Source organism: Culicoides brevitarsis, chromosome 1 (assembly GCF_036172545.1).
Source record: "Culicoides brevitarsis isolate CSIRO-B50_1 chromosome 1, AGI_CSIRO_Cbre_v1, whole genome shotgun sequence".
NCBI lineage: Eukaryota > Metazoa > Arthropoda > Insecta > Diptera > Ceratopogonidae > Culicoides > Culicoides brevitarsis.
In genome coordinates this window covers 26206025-26223976 of record NC_087085.1, presented here as the reverse complement: position 1 = coordinate 26223976, position 17952 = coordinate 26206025, and the positions used below count along the sequence as shown (strand labels likewise).

At 37.6% G+C, this 17952-nt stretch overlaps 3 protein-coding genes across 4 annotated transcripts; 1 reads left to right on the top strand and 2 right to left on the bottom strand.

Moving 5' to 3' along the window:
* Positions 1-897: 897 nt before the first annotated feature.
* Positions 898-9246, bottom strand: LOC134837515 (dynein heavy chain, cytoplasmic-like). The gene is made up of 7 exons (XM_063852897.1): positions 8935-9246; positions 6740-8645; positions 6474-6684; positions 6288-6326; positions 5313-6181; positions 5040-5254; positions 898-4112 (listed from the first exon to the last, which is right to left on the bottom strand). The coding sequence occupies exons 1-7, from the start codon at positions 9173-9175 to the stop codon at positions 898-900; spliced, it is 6696 nt and encodes a 2231-aa protein (XP_063708967.1). The 5' UTR covers positions 9176-9246.
* Positions 9247-9708: 462 nt separating this feature from the next.
* Positions 9709-10726, top strand: LOC134829902 (uncharacterized protein F58A4.6). Its single transcript, XM_063843200.1, has 2 exons — positions 9709-10023; positions 10131-10726. The coding sequence occupies exons 1-2, from the start codon at positions 9737-9739 to the stop codon at positions 10582-10584; spliced, it is 741 nt and encodes a 246-aa protein (XP_063699270.1). The 5' UTR covers positions 9709-9736; the 3' UTR covers positions 10585-10726.
* A 137-nt stretch (positions 10727-10863) lies between these two features.
* LOC134829885 (bleomycin hydrolase) lies at positions 10864-13417 on the bottom strand. 2 transcript variants are annotated; one of them, XM_063843189.1, is made up of 5 exons: positions 13394-13413; positions 13144-13315; positions 12295-12452; positions 11854-12237; positions 10864-11788 (listed from the first exon to the last, which is right to left on the bottom strand). In XM_063843189.1, exons 2-5 carry the CDS (start codon positions 13151-13153, stop codon positions 10976-10978), a joined length of 1365 nt encoding a protein of 454 aa, XP_063699259.1. In that variant the 5' UTR covers positions 13154-13315; positions 13394-13413; the 3' UTR covers positions 10864-10975. The 2 variants fall into 2 exon arrangements, with proteins under 2 accessions (XP_063699259.1, XP_063699251.1); XM_063843181.1 differs by having other exon boundaries at positions 13144-13417.
* Between the last annotated feature and the right edge of the window lie 4535 nt (positions 13418-17952).

Here is a 17952-nt window from a genome sequence, read left to right as displayed (position 1 = left end):
CCGTACAAAATATTTTAAGAAATTCTAAAACGGGAATCAAATGGTATTAAAAAAGAGCTCAAATTTTTTTTTCAATATTTTTATAATTTTTCAAGATTTTTCAAAAAAATTGTAAAAAAAATTTCAGTATGGATTTAGGCGAATAAATTTAATATTTTCATTTTTTGTCCCATGAGGATTTTCTCGAGGGGGGGGGAAATAAAAAAATAAATATTTTTGAATTTTTTGTTTGTAATTTTTTAACGTTTTTATACGTTAAACGTTGATTCTTAACATTTATTTAATTTTAGTTTACATTATTTTAAAATTTGATCTTAAAAGTAAAGAAAAATCAACAAAATCTTCCAAAATAAAAATTTTTGAAAAAAAATAATTTTGGTCACGTGACTTTCAAAAAAATGTTTTTCAACATTTCAATAGAAAATGTCGTAATTAAGCAAATTTCTTTAGTTTTTTGTATAATTTTAAATTGATTTTGATTTTTTAATTAAAAATTCCAAAATATTTAAAATATTTTTAAAAATTTTGTAAAATTCCTTGAAAAAATATTTTAAAAAAGAATTTTTTCGACAAAAAAATTGATATATTAAATTTATTCGTCTTAATGCTCTAAAAATATTTTTTAAAACTTTTGACAGCTTTTGGAATTTTTGATTTTTTTTTTCTAATTTTAATTTTAGTTTAATTTTACTTAAAAATCAGTTTAAAAATATTTAATCTAGATCAAAAATTATTAAAATTTTCTCATTATGTGTAAAAAATAGTATTTCAAAACCATGTTTTCCAAAATCCTCTTCATGTTCTCAAAAATTTTGAAACTAAATTTTTAGTCTCCTTAGGAGCGGCTTAAAAATGGCTTAATATTCGATTTAATTCATATTTTTATCTTTTGAAGGTTTATAAAATCCAAAATATTTCCAATTTTATTGTTTTGGCCCAACTCGAGCAGCTACAAAAATTCTTTCGATTCAAATTTCTTACCTTTTCCATCCATTGCGTTCCTTGTTCGTCTCCTTCGCCGCACACCAAATACTCTTCAGCGCACACTTTGCGAATCTCGTTCTTCAATCCCTTCATTTCGGCACGCGTGTATCCGACATTCGGGAAGACGTCGTTCAACAACGAGAAAAGTAGCGGAATATCTTCTGCCACCAATTTAGGGACCATCGTTTCGCACACGGATTGAATCAAAATTTCCTGTTCCGGTAATTTTTCCGCAATTGCAGCCTCATCAATGTTCGTTTCGCCCTGTTGCGTCTTCTGTTCCTTGATCTTCATGATACGATCACGCTTAACGTTGCCAGCGGAAATCAGCACGGACTTCAAAGCACGCAACCCGAAATCGTAGTGACTCTGGTTCGAGAGCTGCTCGTCGCACAACTTGAAGAACGGCACAATCTTGCATGCCAGTTTCTCGGCTGTTCGGAAACCTTGACTGAACAACATGACCTCAGCGATGAGCTGTCTGTCGGGTGTCGTCATAGCCAACGATCTGAACAGTTTTTTCAAGTTATCTGGCAGATTGGAGCGGCCAGCGTATCCGGGATTCATGGTGATGAAAATTGCCATGTCTGTGGAAACGCGCACTTGTTTTCCCACCAGCTCGACAGTGATGTTCGTTTTGTTGTCTTCTTGACTCTTGAGGGCCTCCTGGATCGTCTGGATTTGCTGCGAGCAAGCAGATAACATGCGTTCCTCCAAACGATTGAACTCGTCGAAACAACCCCAAGCACCAACTTGACACAAACCGACGAAAATACGTCCCATCGCTTGGAAATCGAAAGTTTCGTCACAATTGAAGACAAGCACGAAGCGTCCGAGTTGATGACCGAGCGCTTTAACGGATTCCGTTTTTCCTGTACCAGCGGGACCGAAGGGCGATCCTCCGAGACGCGCTTCCAATGCTTGTGTCATCGTCAAATAACACCGATCTGTCAAGGGAGTTTGTACGAGACGATCTTGCACTCCCAAATACTCGAATCCGTAGAAGAATTTCGCGTTTGCCATGTGAATTGTCAATTGTTGCAAGACTTCTCCTTGTCGCGGATCAAAATAGAATCGCATTTCGCACAACCAGTGGAACGATTTTGGATTTGAAACGCCATGAGCGATCAAACGACGCGTTACGGTACGCTTATGAACGAATTCGTTGATCAAATGTTCCAATTTTTTGCGTCGCAAGGGCGGTTGTTCTTGCAAAACAGAGTCCGCAAGCACATTAAGTGTCGCTTCCACGGAACTCAAGACGCGATTTAGGAAAGTTTTATCATTTGGCTTCTCCGAGGTTTGCCGAAGAGCAGCTTCAACATCCTCACTCCACAAAATTTGGGCAGCCAAGACGACAATTTGCGCCTGATACTTGTCACACCATTCCATGTACTTGGCAGGATCGATTTGTCCGTCCTTGAATTGTTTGATGTCTTGTACGGCTTGTGCGAGATACGAGGCAAGTGTGAAACGCATCTCTTTTTCGACCAAAGTGAGCCATTCGTTGATTTTTGGGTTTTCGATCAAATTTACGGGACGAATGAACTGGACTTCTTCACCTTCGCGCGATGCAATACCGAGAATTATTGTGTTATCCTCATTCAAAATGATCGAAGCAATGCCGGCAAAGAGTTTCTTGAAGTGTTTCTGCAAACGAGCGACATTTTTGCTGTTGCCGATGATTTCCAACAAATCTTCGTCACCAACGAAGTAGAAACGTGGGAAGGAAGTACGTTCTCGTTCCAAATATTCGCCAAGTGCCTTCTGGATTTTGCCGAGTAAGTCAGCAAGGCGTTCCAATGAGCGCTGAACTCCTTGAATGTTCAAAACATCCATGACTTTCGGGGATTTGGCGACCTTTTTCATCAATCCCAAGAACTCGGAGCTGATACTTTGGAAGCGGGAAGTCTCCACAGGGAGTAAAGTTTTGATATCAGCACTTCCCGAGAAAATTCCTTCGAGATAAACCCATCGGCGTTGCACATCAATCCAAACATCGAACAAGGAATTGATGCGATTCAATTTTTCCTCCCAGGTGAGAGCTTCTTCTTCGAAGACCTTGTAGTATGGAGACAATTTCATCGCAGCTACAGAGTTAATATGTTCCTTAACTTTCGTGAAAAGATCGTCCCATCCACGAATAATTTTACATTTGTTCTGATAATAGATCAAATCAAGTTCGTAATTGGACCACGACTCACGAACGAGCTTCAAGAACTCCTCAAGTGCCATTTCGCCTTGAGCCACGAGAATAATATCTTTTACAATTCCCTCATTTTTCAGCAAATTTACGTCCCATACTTGACCGAGAGTCAAATCCGACAAAACCCAATTGACACGCAACTGTTTTGTGAGTTGCTTCCAGTGGCGTTCTTTCAATGCGTCAGATTTCAACTCGATGATCATCATGTTGACCTTGATGTAGCCTTGCAACAATTTCTTGACATATTCGTAGCTTTCGTACATGCGAAGACGTGCTGGAAGTTCTTTCAATTGTGTCATCATCGCTTCCAAAGATTGACGGAGTTTCCTTGGTTGAATCGACAACCACGGTTTTTCACGAGTTTCGTCAATTTGAGTCCAAATTTTCGATAATTCGCCCCAAACTCCACGTAAATCTTGCAATTCTTCGAGAACGACGTTCATGCGTTCGGTACTGTTGTTAGCAACAGCGGATTCTTGCAACTCCAATGCTTCCTTGGCTTTTACGACGTTATCGCGTTCCTCCTTCAAACGGGAGAATTTGCTCTCGAAGAGGGCAAGTTGGTTCAATGCGTCATCGGGACGAGTGCGACCTCCGGTAGGTTTGTTTTTCTCCCAATCGTTGAGGAATTCGGAAGTACGGGTCTCGACTGCCTTGTCTTCGGCGACAATTTTCGCTTGTAAGCTCGCAACTTGCGTTTGAATGGCAGAGTCTTTGCGTTTCATGATTTCGTTGAAGGCAGACCATTCGCCTTCGATGTTGTCAACGTGCAACCAGTTGTTGGGGAATTGGAAACGCTGACGTTCGAGAATGCGTTGCGCTTCGTGATACGTTTCGACTTGTTTCTCCCATTGGAGCATCTCTTTCTTCAACGTTTGGACGTAAGTGATGAAGGATACGGCATCAGATGTAGAAGCAGCCTCTGAAAGAATAAAAAAAAAAAATATAAAATTTAATCATTTTCATGTTTTTAAAAAAATATGAAAAGTATTTAAATTATTTTTCACATTGTTTTTTGAAGATTTTGACAAAAAATCGATGAAATTTTTGAATAAAAATTGAACCAAAATTAAAAATTATGAAAAAAGTTTAATTTGCTCAAGTGATATAAAAAAAATTAATTTAAATTACAATAGAAAATTCGTTTAAAAAGCATATTTAGTTAATTTTTTACGATTTTAATGTAAGGCCGCTCCAAACGAAAATCAAAAATAAAGTCCAATGCCCCATTTTAAAAGTCAAAAATCCAATGGGGCAAAATAAAAAAAAAAGTTAAAAATTTCCTCAAAATTGATCGTTTTTTGTTGTATTTTCATAATTTTTCAAGACATTTTCAAAAAAATTTATAAAAAATTTTCAATTATTTTAATTTTTGTTTTGAAAATCATATTTTAACTTGAATTTTCTTCTGTAAAAAATTTTTTCATAAAATTACTGATTTTTTTTCAAATTTTTATGACAGTTATTTTTTTATGAAATTTTAATTTTTCAATTTTTAACTTAAAATGATCTTAAATCAATTTTTAATTTGAAAGTTTCAAAGAAGATTATTAAAAAAACAACAAAAATGTTGATCAACGATCAAAAATTGCTAAAATTTTGTCATTTTGTATGAAAATAAGTATTTCAAATTTTTTTTTATTTTGCCCTCCCCCATTTTATTTTAAAAAATTTTGGACTTTATTTTTGATTTTCATTTGGAGCGGCCTAAAGTCGATTTTTCCAAAAGGTTTTTCAATGAAAAAAATTAAATTTTTATATCTAATTTTAAGATTTTTTCTCAATTTTATCGTGAAAAGGTAAGAAAAAGTCAAAATATCAAATTTATTCGTTAAAAAAAAATATTTACCAATGCTTTGTTGTTCCAGATCACTACGAGACTTGGAAACTTTAGAATGGAAAGTAGACATTTCCGTTCCAAGCAATTGTCCAAATTTGCTGAGAGCCTCTTTATGCCAAGAATCGTATTTCAAGGTCACCTTTGCTTGTACCTTGGCATAATCAATGACAATTGGTCCATAAGCACGACGAGTATCTGAAGTGTCGAACGTTGTACGGGATTTTCTAAAAATAAAAAAAAATTATTAAAATTTTGAATTTAAAAAAATCAATAAAAACTCACTTGATGTCATTCAAACACTTGATCCACAAGTTGACATCTTCTCCAAGACGTCCATACAACGTGTCGGCTTGCAAGTCCCACAAGCTCTGATAACGCAGCCATTCTTCAACGTATTTCTGGACCTCGGAAATTTTCTCATCAATCGCTTCATACGAATTTTCCAAAGTTTCAGGTCCGTTTGGCAACTTTATCAACAAATTCCGATAAGTTTGCGAGACCGGCTTGTCCAAACCAACTTGATAACGGGAGCTTTGCAAGCGAGTTTGCGATGTCACAATTGCCTGCCATGCAAAAAGTTGTTGCATGATTTGGAAACGCGCTTCCTCGATCGACGGGTACAAGTACATTTGTTGATTTGTGATGCGAATCTCGTGCACGGCATGTTGAATTTGCGGATCGCCACCTGCTTTAATCGTTGGTTGAACCGGCGCATCCGTATCCATCGACAAATCAATTTCTTTCTTGTTTCCACTCAACGCGTCAGTCCATGCTTGGATTCCGGCTTGCAAACGAGAAGCTAATTTCTTTTCGACTTCTTCGTCTAAACGCGTGACCCAAACATGCAAGTTGGAATATTGACGCAACGACAAGTCATCGACGGCATGTTGGATCTTGGAAATGATGTCAGCGAACGTGGCAGCGCTATAAGGACATGTTTCCAATGAACGGACATCGACATCGAGTTGCTCTTCAACCACAAGCAAGTCCTCGACTTTTTCTTGGAACGAAGTTACGCATTCGGAGAGTTTTTGAACGTACGGATCGAGTTTGTAACTTTCCCAAACGAGAGCAATTCCTTCGGAAACGAGTCCGAGAACGTCTTTTCGTAAACCAGCAACTAGTGGGATGATACTTGCACGATCTTCGATCTAAATTTAAGAGAAATTTCATTAGCAAATGTTTAAAAATTGCAGATTTCAAGTGAAAATCGGACACTACATCTAATAATTTTTGTCAAAAAGCTAAGAAATCTACCTTGAATACAGAATTCTGTGCTAAACTCCTATTATTTAGCTGCATGTAATTGTTAAGAATGAGGTGAAAAGGAGAATTTACGAGAAAATTTTACCAAATTGTACACTACGAGGTGCTTAAAGTTTTGCAAAGGTGTCAAATTGGTTTTAAAATTGTTAGTCCCGCAAAAAAATGACGAAAAATTACCTTTTCAAGAGTTCGTTCGTAAGTACGAACACTTTCAATCAACGAAATAGCAAACGGATAAAGTTGGTTTGCTTGATGAGCCTTGTTAACGATCGCCAATGGGACACGGAAGCCCAAACTCTTCAAATTACGGACTTCCTTGTACAAGGTGATGATCTCCGGAAGGAAATTTACTCGCAATTTCAGGACATTTCCACGTCCAGTACGGGAGCTGTTAAGAAAATTCATTAAAATTCGTTCATATCGATTGATTTTAGGTGACTTACCGCACAGATTCAATCAAAAAGATTCGTCCATTTATGCCCAAGTTGCGTTCTTGCACTTTTCTCGCCCATTCGGTGAACACCTCGTTCGTCGATAACTTTGCACGGAACGAATCCCCATCAGCTTTCAGCTTTTGTCCCTCAATATGCGACTCCCAACCCTTTCCGAGAACATCTTCGACGCGTTTCAAGTACATCGTCAGCTGATTATCGATTTGTCGTGCCCATATGATGCTGCCAGCAACAGGTGGCAAGTCTCGTACGACAGATAAGCGGCAACTTTTGCTTTGCGGATACTGGATTTTGAATTTTTCGTGCAACGCTTCGATGTCGTCCTTGACACGTTGGATAAGTTGCGTCTGATATTCGCGAATTGCACCTCGGATGTGGGGACGAACAAACAAAGCATTGAAACGCGAGAAAATACGGAACATTTCGTTGGCATTTTTCGCTGTTCCGAGTTGATCACGCAAATGAGCGGTGATTCGAGTCTCTACGCGATCAATTCGTTCTTCGTAACGCTTGCAGGCGGCATCCCATGCTTCGCTGCCCTCCTTCGTGATGTCCAAACAATCGACCTCTTTGACATTTTCATACGCGAGATTGACTTCTTCGATGGCATTCGCATCGGCGGCATCGATACTGAAACTTTGCTTCACCTCGACTTGCGTTTCGCTCGTGGGCGCTTGTTTAACGGGACGCAAAACCCTTACGATGACAGTTCTGAGTTGCTCATGTTGACGCCGGAACTTGCGCATCGTTTCCATGCGTGTTTGCAACTTTTTGTGTGCCGGATTGACACGCCAGACCATCTTAAGTTGCTCATCACGCTTTTTCTTCACGATATCTCGCAGCAATCCCTGCAATTTGTCGTATTCGTCGTCCCAGCACGTGAATACCTCGAAACATTGACTCATGACACGCTCAAATTCGTCGAAGGGGATATGCATGAGACGTCGCGTACCTAAAACTTTCAACAATTGTTGACTCAAGTCCCGCGAAATGGCTTCGATGAGACGCAGGGCACGCTGAATCGGGTATTTGGTGCTTCTAACTTTCCGTAAATGCGCAAAAATTAATTGCAATGCGGAACGAATGCGTTCGAGCTCCGTGGCGGACAACAAATCATTGATGGGGAAGTCTTTCATGAGCGGATTGTAGTCGGCAACCATCGCCAAAGCTTGTTTGAGTCCCGTATCGGTGTCAAAAGAGACCGTGGCATGGAAACGCTTGCCATGCTTCAAGATATCCAAGGTCAAAGCAACTTCCTGCGATTCCCGCTTTTCCTGGATGCGGTGCAAGGCACGTTCGAGATTCAACCAGAACGAGACTTCTTGCAATGCGGTACCGGATGATGGGTCACGATCGAGCTTCGTTACCTTTTGAATCTCCTTAATCCAACGATTTACGCCGTTTTGCAGTTGATTCAAGAAACTCGAGTCTTCCACTTTGTCCCCAAAGTCCGCCACTTTTGCCTTGCGGTTTTCGTCGGAGCAACGTTTGATCGTCGCAGCAACCGTTGGATGCACAATGAGCGAAATTTCGGGAATGTCGATGTTTTGTTGCAAATGCAGCAATCCCATTTCCAACTCGGCGAGCTTCTTTTCGACACTTGGTGCCATTTTGTCGCCATCGCGATCAGCTCTTCCCGATTCCTTGACGTAACTCTTGAAATAGGGTGCCAAGGACTTGCTGATGAACGCATGAAGCGTCTCATAAGGCGACCCGTCGGAGAAATTGATGAGCCGAATTTGCGAATGGATGGATTTATCGGCTTCGATGACGGTGGAACGTTTAACGGCCACCAACGAAGACATCCGATGATTCGCAAAATGGACCTCATTCGAGATGTTGTACGAAACAGCGTCCGTTCCTTCATCCCCTTCGGTCGCTTGTTCGCCTTCATCATCTGAAAAAATTTTTTTTTTGTTTACATGTTACTGATCTAGGTCAATATCTGTAAAAATAGTCTATTTCGGGGTCATTGAACTTTTTCTTATAAGAAAATTTCGCCGGTTCCGTGAAATTTCGATCGACATGACATAAAAGTGCATCGAAAATTACGTAATTTCAAGGGAAAAACTGCAATTATCGATCAATCGACCTACACACATGGAAATTGGGCGTCAGCAAAATCAATATGGCGAATAGTTTCACCTGGCTTGCGTGTTATTTGCGTAAGGAAAAAATAAGCTCACCTTTGGAGTTGCATCGTTGGATGTACAAAGCGCTGACTTGCGGGTCGCCAATGAACTTTTTGATGCATTCTTGCGACGCGCGGTCCTCCAATGCCTGATTGAAGGCTGACACGTTCAACTCCTCCTCGAAGAAGATGGTGATGGCTTTCCGTAAATAGTTCGTAAATGCATTGTATTCGCAAATTACGACGTTTTCTGCATCGGCACTCGGTTGTTCGGTGCCTTCCAAAGAGTCTCCCATGCTTTTGGGAAACTTTTAACGCGATTTTTCTAGATAAATTTGATTAAATAAAATTTTTTTCTTACTTGCTTCTGAATTTTTTTTTGACAAGTGATGTCATGCGCTGTAGAAAATCCATATCTCGCAATCCCGGAAATTTGTGAGACATGGTGCGAGATTGCTGCATATTTGGAAAATTAATAAAAACTACAGATTTTTCATCTTTTTTAGTTATTTTATGACGTGAAGTATATTTGGAAATAAAAAACGTGTTTTACGATACAAAAAAATTTAAAATTTGTTCAGTATTGTCAGAAAAATTTCAAAAAACTGATTGAAAAACTCTGAAGAAAAACATTTTTTATGAAATTTTTATTCTAAAAATAAAATCTAAAAATAAATTCTTTTAAAAACAAAAAAAAAATCAAAATAAATAATTATGACTTATTTCTCGCAGATTTTCGAGTTCGCGAGACATTAATTTTTCACAGTTACCGCAAAACAGCTGATCAACACAATTTCCTTTGCTGATTCAATATTTTTCAAAACAAAAACAAAAATATTACATGAAAATCGTGGAAAATGAAGCCAATTTTCCTCGTAATTGACTACAAATTCGCGCTGACACGATGCGAGATATCAACGAGGAGTGGTCGTCTCAAATGGAAACCCGAAAAGAGATTCAATTACGGCGAATTTCCCTCGATGCCGGTAATTTACGTGAATGCCTATCAATTGTGGTTCATCTACAACGAAGTTCGGTGCTGCGAAGCCTTTCGAAGACGCTTTTGTGCCTACATCAAAAGTCTGAAGAAATTTATTGTGATAAAAATTGAACCTGCCAAACGGGAGTCACTCGATTATTACTGGTAAATTTCCTTTAATTCCCAAATTTAAATTTATTTCGAATAATTTTAACAAAATTAGTTAAATTTTAGTTTTAATTTTATAAAAATAACAAATTTTCTCTTTACAGGGGCCACATGACATCCCAAACAATATGGGAATGCATCGAGCTGGACTACATAATGTCGTGGATGTCAACGTTGGGCGGTGCTTTTTCGGCTTTGGGTGACTACAAACTCGAATCTGCCGAAATTGCCGGCAAAATTTCCATTCATCAACTCAAACTTGCCATGCGAATCGGAGATCCAAGTACAATAGCGCGATGCAAACTTTACCTCAGCATATCACTGATGCAGAAAAATCACTTTAAAGCAGCACGAGCACTGATAATTGACCAGTATCGTTTTGCGCTGTCACAAAAAGAGTCGAATCGCACACTAGTCAACATGTGTCTGGGAATCTGGAGCAAATTGCGGTACATGAGACACATGCGAAAAACGGGAAAAACATTAATGGACTTTGTAAAAGTGCCTCCGCCGTCAGAACCGTTACCGATTCCACAGAGAAAAAGTATTGCGGGATAGTTTTCATAGATTTTTTTTTGTTTTATTTGATATCATATTTCGTAATTTTAAAAATTTATCATGCAAAAATGCTGATTTTTTCCTTATTGTAATATATTGCGCTGGCAAAACAAGAAAAAAGATGACTAAAAATTATTTAACTTAAAAAAAATGCAAAAATTTTGAAAGTAATGCTCATTTGGCAAAGAAAGTCATTAAAAAAATATCGGGTAATAATTCCCTGGTATACACCAATGTATTGTTGTGGGATCGTTCCTAAGTGAATATTACAGTAAATAGTAGTAGGTAATAAAAAATGTTTACTTTTTTAGTGGTTAATTGGTATTATCTCCCTGTGACTCGACTATTTTCACACAAAAATCAAACGAATAGAAAAACGTATTTAGTCGATTTATTGTGCGAGTGTTCCCATGGGGTCCCATGCTGGCAAAACTTCCGGTGTCATGGTGAAAACACTCAAGACATCCGATGGCACGAGACTCTTGTCGACGACAACTTCGAACGTAAACTCCTTGAACCAGTCATACGTCATGATCAAGTAGCCTTTTTCGCCGCGATCCTCACCCCAGCTGTTTTCCACGCGGAATTTCGTCGGCTTGCCGTTCTCATCAACGGATGCACCCGTGAACACCATCGCATGTGTCATCGCCGATTCGCCGTACAAGAGTCTATCAGCTTTGGACAATGTCGTTTGAATATCCACGCCAAAAACGAGATCAAAATCGTGTATGGCGAGATCTTCGATGCCCTGTTTGACGGCCATCCGCTTGGTAACTTCGCATCCGAACCACACCGGTTCGCCCTTCTTCAAACTTTTCACCACCAAATCAGCCAAAAGTTCCACCGGTTGATTGTTGTACAACACTTGACGCCCGCCAACGACATTTCCCAAGCAATCGACCGTGTACGCCTTGCCATAGGGGTTTGTGGGACGCGGATCTGTCACAAGACACACTTTGTCGTCGACATTAAAGTGCGGCTTCACGTATTGCTGGTAAAAGTCGCGCGGACTAATCGGTCCGACGCAATTGTATTTCTTGCTGTCATCGTAATACTCCCACGTGAATTTCTCCGACGGGATGCCCAAGCAGATGCCGACGACGTTGTAGATTTCCTTCATTTGTTCGAGGATTTTGGCCTTGAGTGCGGCCGGATCTGCGCCATTTTCATGCAAATCACGTAGAATTTTTGCATATTCACGCAACTAAAAATAGAAAAGTGAACTTTGTATGCAAAATGCAAACGCACGCGATTCAAGGTTACACTTACTTTGCTTTTGAGCACGGCATTTAATCGCATGCTGGACTCGCAACTCCAACTCTCGGGGAAACATTTCTTCGGCATGACACCGTGTTTGTTGATCAAATTGCAAATCATGTCCCATTGTCCGCCATCGCAGGTCGGATCGTTCAACAGAAATGACACGAGACGTCCGTTTACGGCTTCGCCACGTTTTGCCGTCTCCACGACGTTGTTCAAGAAGTAGTTGCAGCGCTCGATTTTGTCCCAGTAGAAGAGATATGCTTGTGAGAACTCGAATTCCTCCAGTTGGTGCGCCTTCATGAAGGGGATCCGGATCGTGTTTAGTGTGGCAAAGATCCAACAACGACCGGAAGACTTTTGATTGGTCATTGGTTTTCCCTCCTTCTCGACCTGTAAGAATTTTTTCGTTAAAAAATGATTTAAAATTTGTTTAAAAATTAAAATTACCTTGTAATTGAAGACATGTTGTGTATTTTCAAAGGCTTTCCGTGAGAGTGCCACCTCGAAGGGATCCACACGTGAACAGGCATTCTGCGCAAGACGCCGTTTGGGGCATTCGTAGAACTTTTCCTTGCATTCCGCGAAGAAGTCTGCAGATAACGGGACTGCGAACGAGAACAAATTATAATCTTGCTGCATTGCACACAAACAAATATTGTACTTTTATTGTTGTTGGTGTTTACCTTTCAATTTTATTCATTCGCACACAAAGTCAAGCATTCGCACAATTAATCTACGTGGTATGCGGTTTATCGAAGTAAACAAGCAACACGCCACACACATGTCGAAAGATAAATCAAATGGACAATGCAAAAAGACCTTAGCAACACAATCGTACGCATTGATCGTTAATTAATTTTCATGAAACCACACAATTCAAAATGATCACGTCTCGAACGAACAACATCTGTACGTGCAAAAAAAAAAATTCTTTCCTTCCAGGAAAATAACTGCATCAATTGTATTTGTGTATAATTTAATCTTTTTCTTTTTTTAGGTATAAATTATATTCTTGGATTCCTTTTCGGATTTTTATGAATCAAGCAGTGCCGGATAAGAAATTATCAATTTTTTGCAAATTTCTTCGGGGATAAGCCACTGATCTCGTAAATGATTTTAATACACAAACATACAAAAACAGGAATCCAGTAGAAGAAGAAAAGACAAAAAAAAAGAAGAAAAAAAATGAAAGCACAAACAAGAATTAGGCCATTGGTTCAATAGGCCAGACAATTGTACCGTTTTGTCACACAATTAATGCATTTCGTGCGGATTTTTGTGCGTTTTTGCTCTCACCTGGCTCCATTGTTGATAATTTACGGGATTTTTGGATGCTATTCGGAGTATTTCACTTGAAAATCGATAAAATATTCGGGCGAATTTCCTCAAACTTTTTCTTCGCTATTGCTGCCGACTCGTTTTGTCGACCGGTATTGCAGAAATTTTGATGTTGCACTACGCAAAATGACTTTAATAAGCGGATTGCAGCGTTTTTTACTAATTTAAATGCACAAAGACGATTAAATTGCAATTTTTTCTTAGTTACCTGCGAAACTTTGATCAATGTTGTTTTGAATGAATTTATTTATATATACCTCTTATATATACCTCTCATATTTATGAAATCTGGCAACCTTATTTTTAAAGTTTGGCGGAATTATTGTTATCATTTTTCTCATCAATTTCCCTGAATTTTCATCAATTTCCCATGACAGTCACTGTTCCTGGTAAGTCTACAACATTTTTCACGTCAATATTTTATAAAAATCAATTTTCTCCTTTAGAACACTGTCCTGGAACCTGGGGTTTCGTCATAATCAGAAATTAAGTCGTCAGGGAACTTTTAAGCGATAAATTTGGAAAACTAAGTTGATATAACGAACAATTTGCAGCTACAACAAAAAAATTATTGAAAACCTCTCATAAATTCTCACCTCAGATCGATTTTTGGAAGTAAGTCTTGTCTTAGTCGTGCTCGAAATTGATCTTGCTCAACTTAATCCCGATTCAGCACTCCAATATCCCGAACTGATGTTGTCTGAGGAGCGAATGTAGCTAAAAAAAAACAAAAATTATCATAAAATCCTTGAACTTTTAACAAAAACTTACCCATAATCGACTCCTTGATCACCCATCGATCATTTCATCTGCAAATCCAACTCAGGAAAGGACACGAACTCGTCTTCTTGTGGCTTCATGGTAAAAGCTTTCAATTCTTGCTCTACACAACCAAATTTTCCTAGCTGGAGCCCAAAAAAGCTCCAGAAATGACTCTCGACATTCGATTAGAAATTTTGGGAAATCTTAGCAAATTATCAACAATTAAACAAAAAATCATGTAAAAATATCGATTGACTTCGCAGGGGCCTGAAATCTGGAAATTTTTAATGGATTTCCCAAAATTACTAAGGATTTCCCAAAATTACTAAAAAGGCTTGGAATATTTTAGCAAAATTATCAACAATCAAACAAAAAATCATGAAAAAATATCGGTAGAATAGTTTTGATCTCCAAAATCCGTTAAATTGACCTCGCAGGGGCCTGAAATAGCCTTTAAAAGCCTTTTTAGCAATTTTGAGAAATCTTAGCAGATTTATGTTAAAAAGATGTTAAACATGGACTTTTTTGTTTGAATAACTCATTTTCTATTGAAATTAAGATGAAAATTCACGTGACCAAAATTATTATTTTTTCTTAAACTTTTATTTTTTATTTCAATTTTGACTTAAAAATTAATCAAATGTGAATATACAATGTTTAACGTTTAAAAATGTAAAAAAAGTGGTAAAAAACTAATTTTAATAATTAAATTCAACGGTCTAAATTTAAAAAACGAGCTTTCGATTTCGATTTTCGAGCTTTGGATCGCAACACCGATTTTTCCATTCCGAATGATCGGAACACCGTTTTTTTCCATGAGACGAATGCAATTGATAAGGACGCCAGCGCCATCTGTGTTTGAGCTTTGTAACTAAGTTCACTCATTTATCACTTTCATTCGTCTCAAAAGACTACAAGTAATGTTGTCGGCCGATCACAACCCTAGACTGGGGCGCGTTGAATTTAAATCTGGTCACGTGGTTAAAATTTTGTATTTCAAAACAGTTATTTGCATCTCCTTTCATTTTTTATACCAAACACGTGTCACGTGCTGCGTTATGAGTTCAAAGCCCTTTTGTGGTTGTAAGAAAAAAAAATAATAATTTAAATAAGTACATCATCTTTTAATTCACTTTCACATCCATTCAATACATTTTTTTTTGCACGATGTTCGACAATACCAACAACCGCTTGAGCAATTTACACATTGTACAATAAATAAGAAATAAAATCTTTCACGAGAGAAACATGTAAATATGAAATATGATGACCGGAGCATGAGAATAAAAGAAAGAAATTACATTCCCACCCCCTCTCCACCTTTCACGTGCGTTTCATGCGAATGTGATTACCACATAATGTAATGTAATAATTGTTGTTGATGTTGATAGCGAAAACATCAGATATACATATAATGCAACAATAAATAACGGAGTTTCCTCTCTCATTATTAAAAGTAAAAAAAAAACATTCGTACATGTATATTCAGTGAACTAATAAATGTCTCTGCTGCTCTTGATATGTCAGCTCTTTTGCACATTCTGCGGTCATAATTGTCTCGTTACACCTGCACTGTAACTCGTTTTTTTTCCTAAGTTTTAATCTCTTGCATTTGGATTCAAAAGAAAAAAAAAATGAAAATTTTAAAGATTTGTAAAAACTATTGTAAATTATTGATTAATTATTTTGAAAAAATATATTTAGAAATCAATTAAAGTTTGTAATTAATAGAATTTCAATTTTTTTTTCGATTTATATCCATAAAATTCATTTAGCCCTCCTTATTGCTTCTTATTCTTAACCTTTTTTCATTGACAGTTTCACAGGACCTGGAGGGAAATTTTAGTTTCGGAGTCTCAAGGAGTAGATTTAAGCAAATGGCGATTGAACTGGCAACATCACACGATTGGGCAAATTGCGGAATCCCACCGTCTTTGAGGTAAGAGAATAAATTTAGCTGGCCCAATCGCTGCTAAATTTTTGATCTTTTTGTATCTGTTTAGCTCCGTAAAACGTCACTACAATAACATGAATAAGTATCAGAAACGAAACGTGCTCGAAAAATTTACCTCTTCAATTTCTCAGAGAAAAATGATAATTAATTGAAATAATTCGTGTTAGATTGATTTGTGAGTTTTTGTGTTGACTATGATACTTTAGTTGATATTTTTAATATTTAATTTTATTTTAGATCATATTGTAAATGAGAATTGTCGAAATAAGGCAAAGTCTGAGTATTATTCATTTATTAGCTTTTTTGAGGTAATTGTAACATTAGAAGAATTACTTGAAAATATTGTAAAAGAAGAGTTTATCCTTTTAGATTATACAATAAATAATACAAAGAAAGCAAATTGGAATCAAAAGACCGGCCTTTCAATACGAAATTTTTCAGTATCTTTTAATTTTTTATGTCATGTCAACTGTAACACAAATCACATCACCAAACTGGGTCAAAAAAGCAGAATAATCAGGATGCCGAGAATTTATTGTATTGTATTACTTTTATTTTATGTATGATTAATTTAATTGAGAAGATAGGTTTTTTATGCCGGAGACCTTTGATCGAATGCCATTTACCCCAAACAATATGTCCAAAATAAACCTGCCAAGGGCTTTTGACTGTTGTGCGTTTTGAAAAATAAAGAAATATTTTTTCAAAATTTTCATGGATTACAAACTTTGTCTCATTTTTTCGACCACTCGAATGTTTACAGTGCTTTACATGGGCATGCCGCGGTGTACGGTGAGAAAAGATGGTACAATACACGTCTAATTAAGTGCATGTGAAACAGGTGAGTTGAGCGTAGCTACGTTGAAAAGCGCAAAAAATGAATGAAATAACGTTTGGAAACTGATACTAGAAAAGAAGAAACCTAAAAAGTGTTGTGTTGTCAGAAATATGTACTTCAGTCGTTAATTGAGTGCGTTCGTGAAAAGTACTTTTTTTTCAATGCGAAAAAAACAAATAAAGTGAAAATGTAAATTACCACAAGAGAATATGCAAAAAAAATAAAGGTGCGTTAAGGTGACTAAAAAACACAAAAAATGAGTAAATCAATACTTGAAGAGATAAGTCAGACGGGCGAAAGCCTAGCTCGTACGATAGACGCTTGTGTGCTTCGTCGGAACTATTACGCGCTCGAAACGAGTTCCATCAAAGAGTCCTTCGACTCGGACGTTTTCAACTTTTACGAGGACTCGCAGTACGACAGTGTCGAAAAACCGAATGCCAAAACGCGTCGAATCGATCGGTTCACCATCGATTACAGTTTTGACGAAGAATTTAGTTGTAGTAATACGAATACGAATAACAATAAGAGCTCAATCGATCATTCATCCGATTTGGATAGCTTTGATTCAGTGATTTCTAATTTTAAAAGCTTTGAGGAAAATCCAATTATTTCAAATGATACTGCCAGTGTAGCGCTAACGTCGCGGCAAACCAATAAAAATAGCACGAAAAGTGAGAAAAATTTAACGTCACACAAAAATCACACACAGAGTTCCTACTTTCGTCAGAGTCGCGCCTCGATAGCGAGTTATGACGAGGAGATTCGCCATATGCGGAATAAAGTGCGAGAAATCGACGACTTGGACTACAATGTGAATTCGCTGATATTCAAAGCGGTGGCTGTTCATACGGACATTTTGGTAAGAAAAACGCGATTTTTCCAAGGAGGAAATGAAAAATTGAAACTTTGATTAAAGGTTTTAGACGCCACAGTGAACCGTTTATTGGCCGAAACGAAAGAATTGCTTGAAGAACTGGAAGATGTCAAGTTCTTGGATGACTTGATAGACATCTTGAACCAAGACATCGGTCCGGTGATCCACAAAGAATGGAAATACACAAAGTACAAGTGTGACGGACCCATCGAGCAAGGAGTGATGGTCCTGTAGAAACATTTACCTCAGTAAATAAAAACTTTTTTTTACATAATAACATTCCTTGCACTCGTTTTTGTGTTGATCCATAGACACGTTATGACATAAAATCAATCG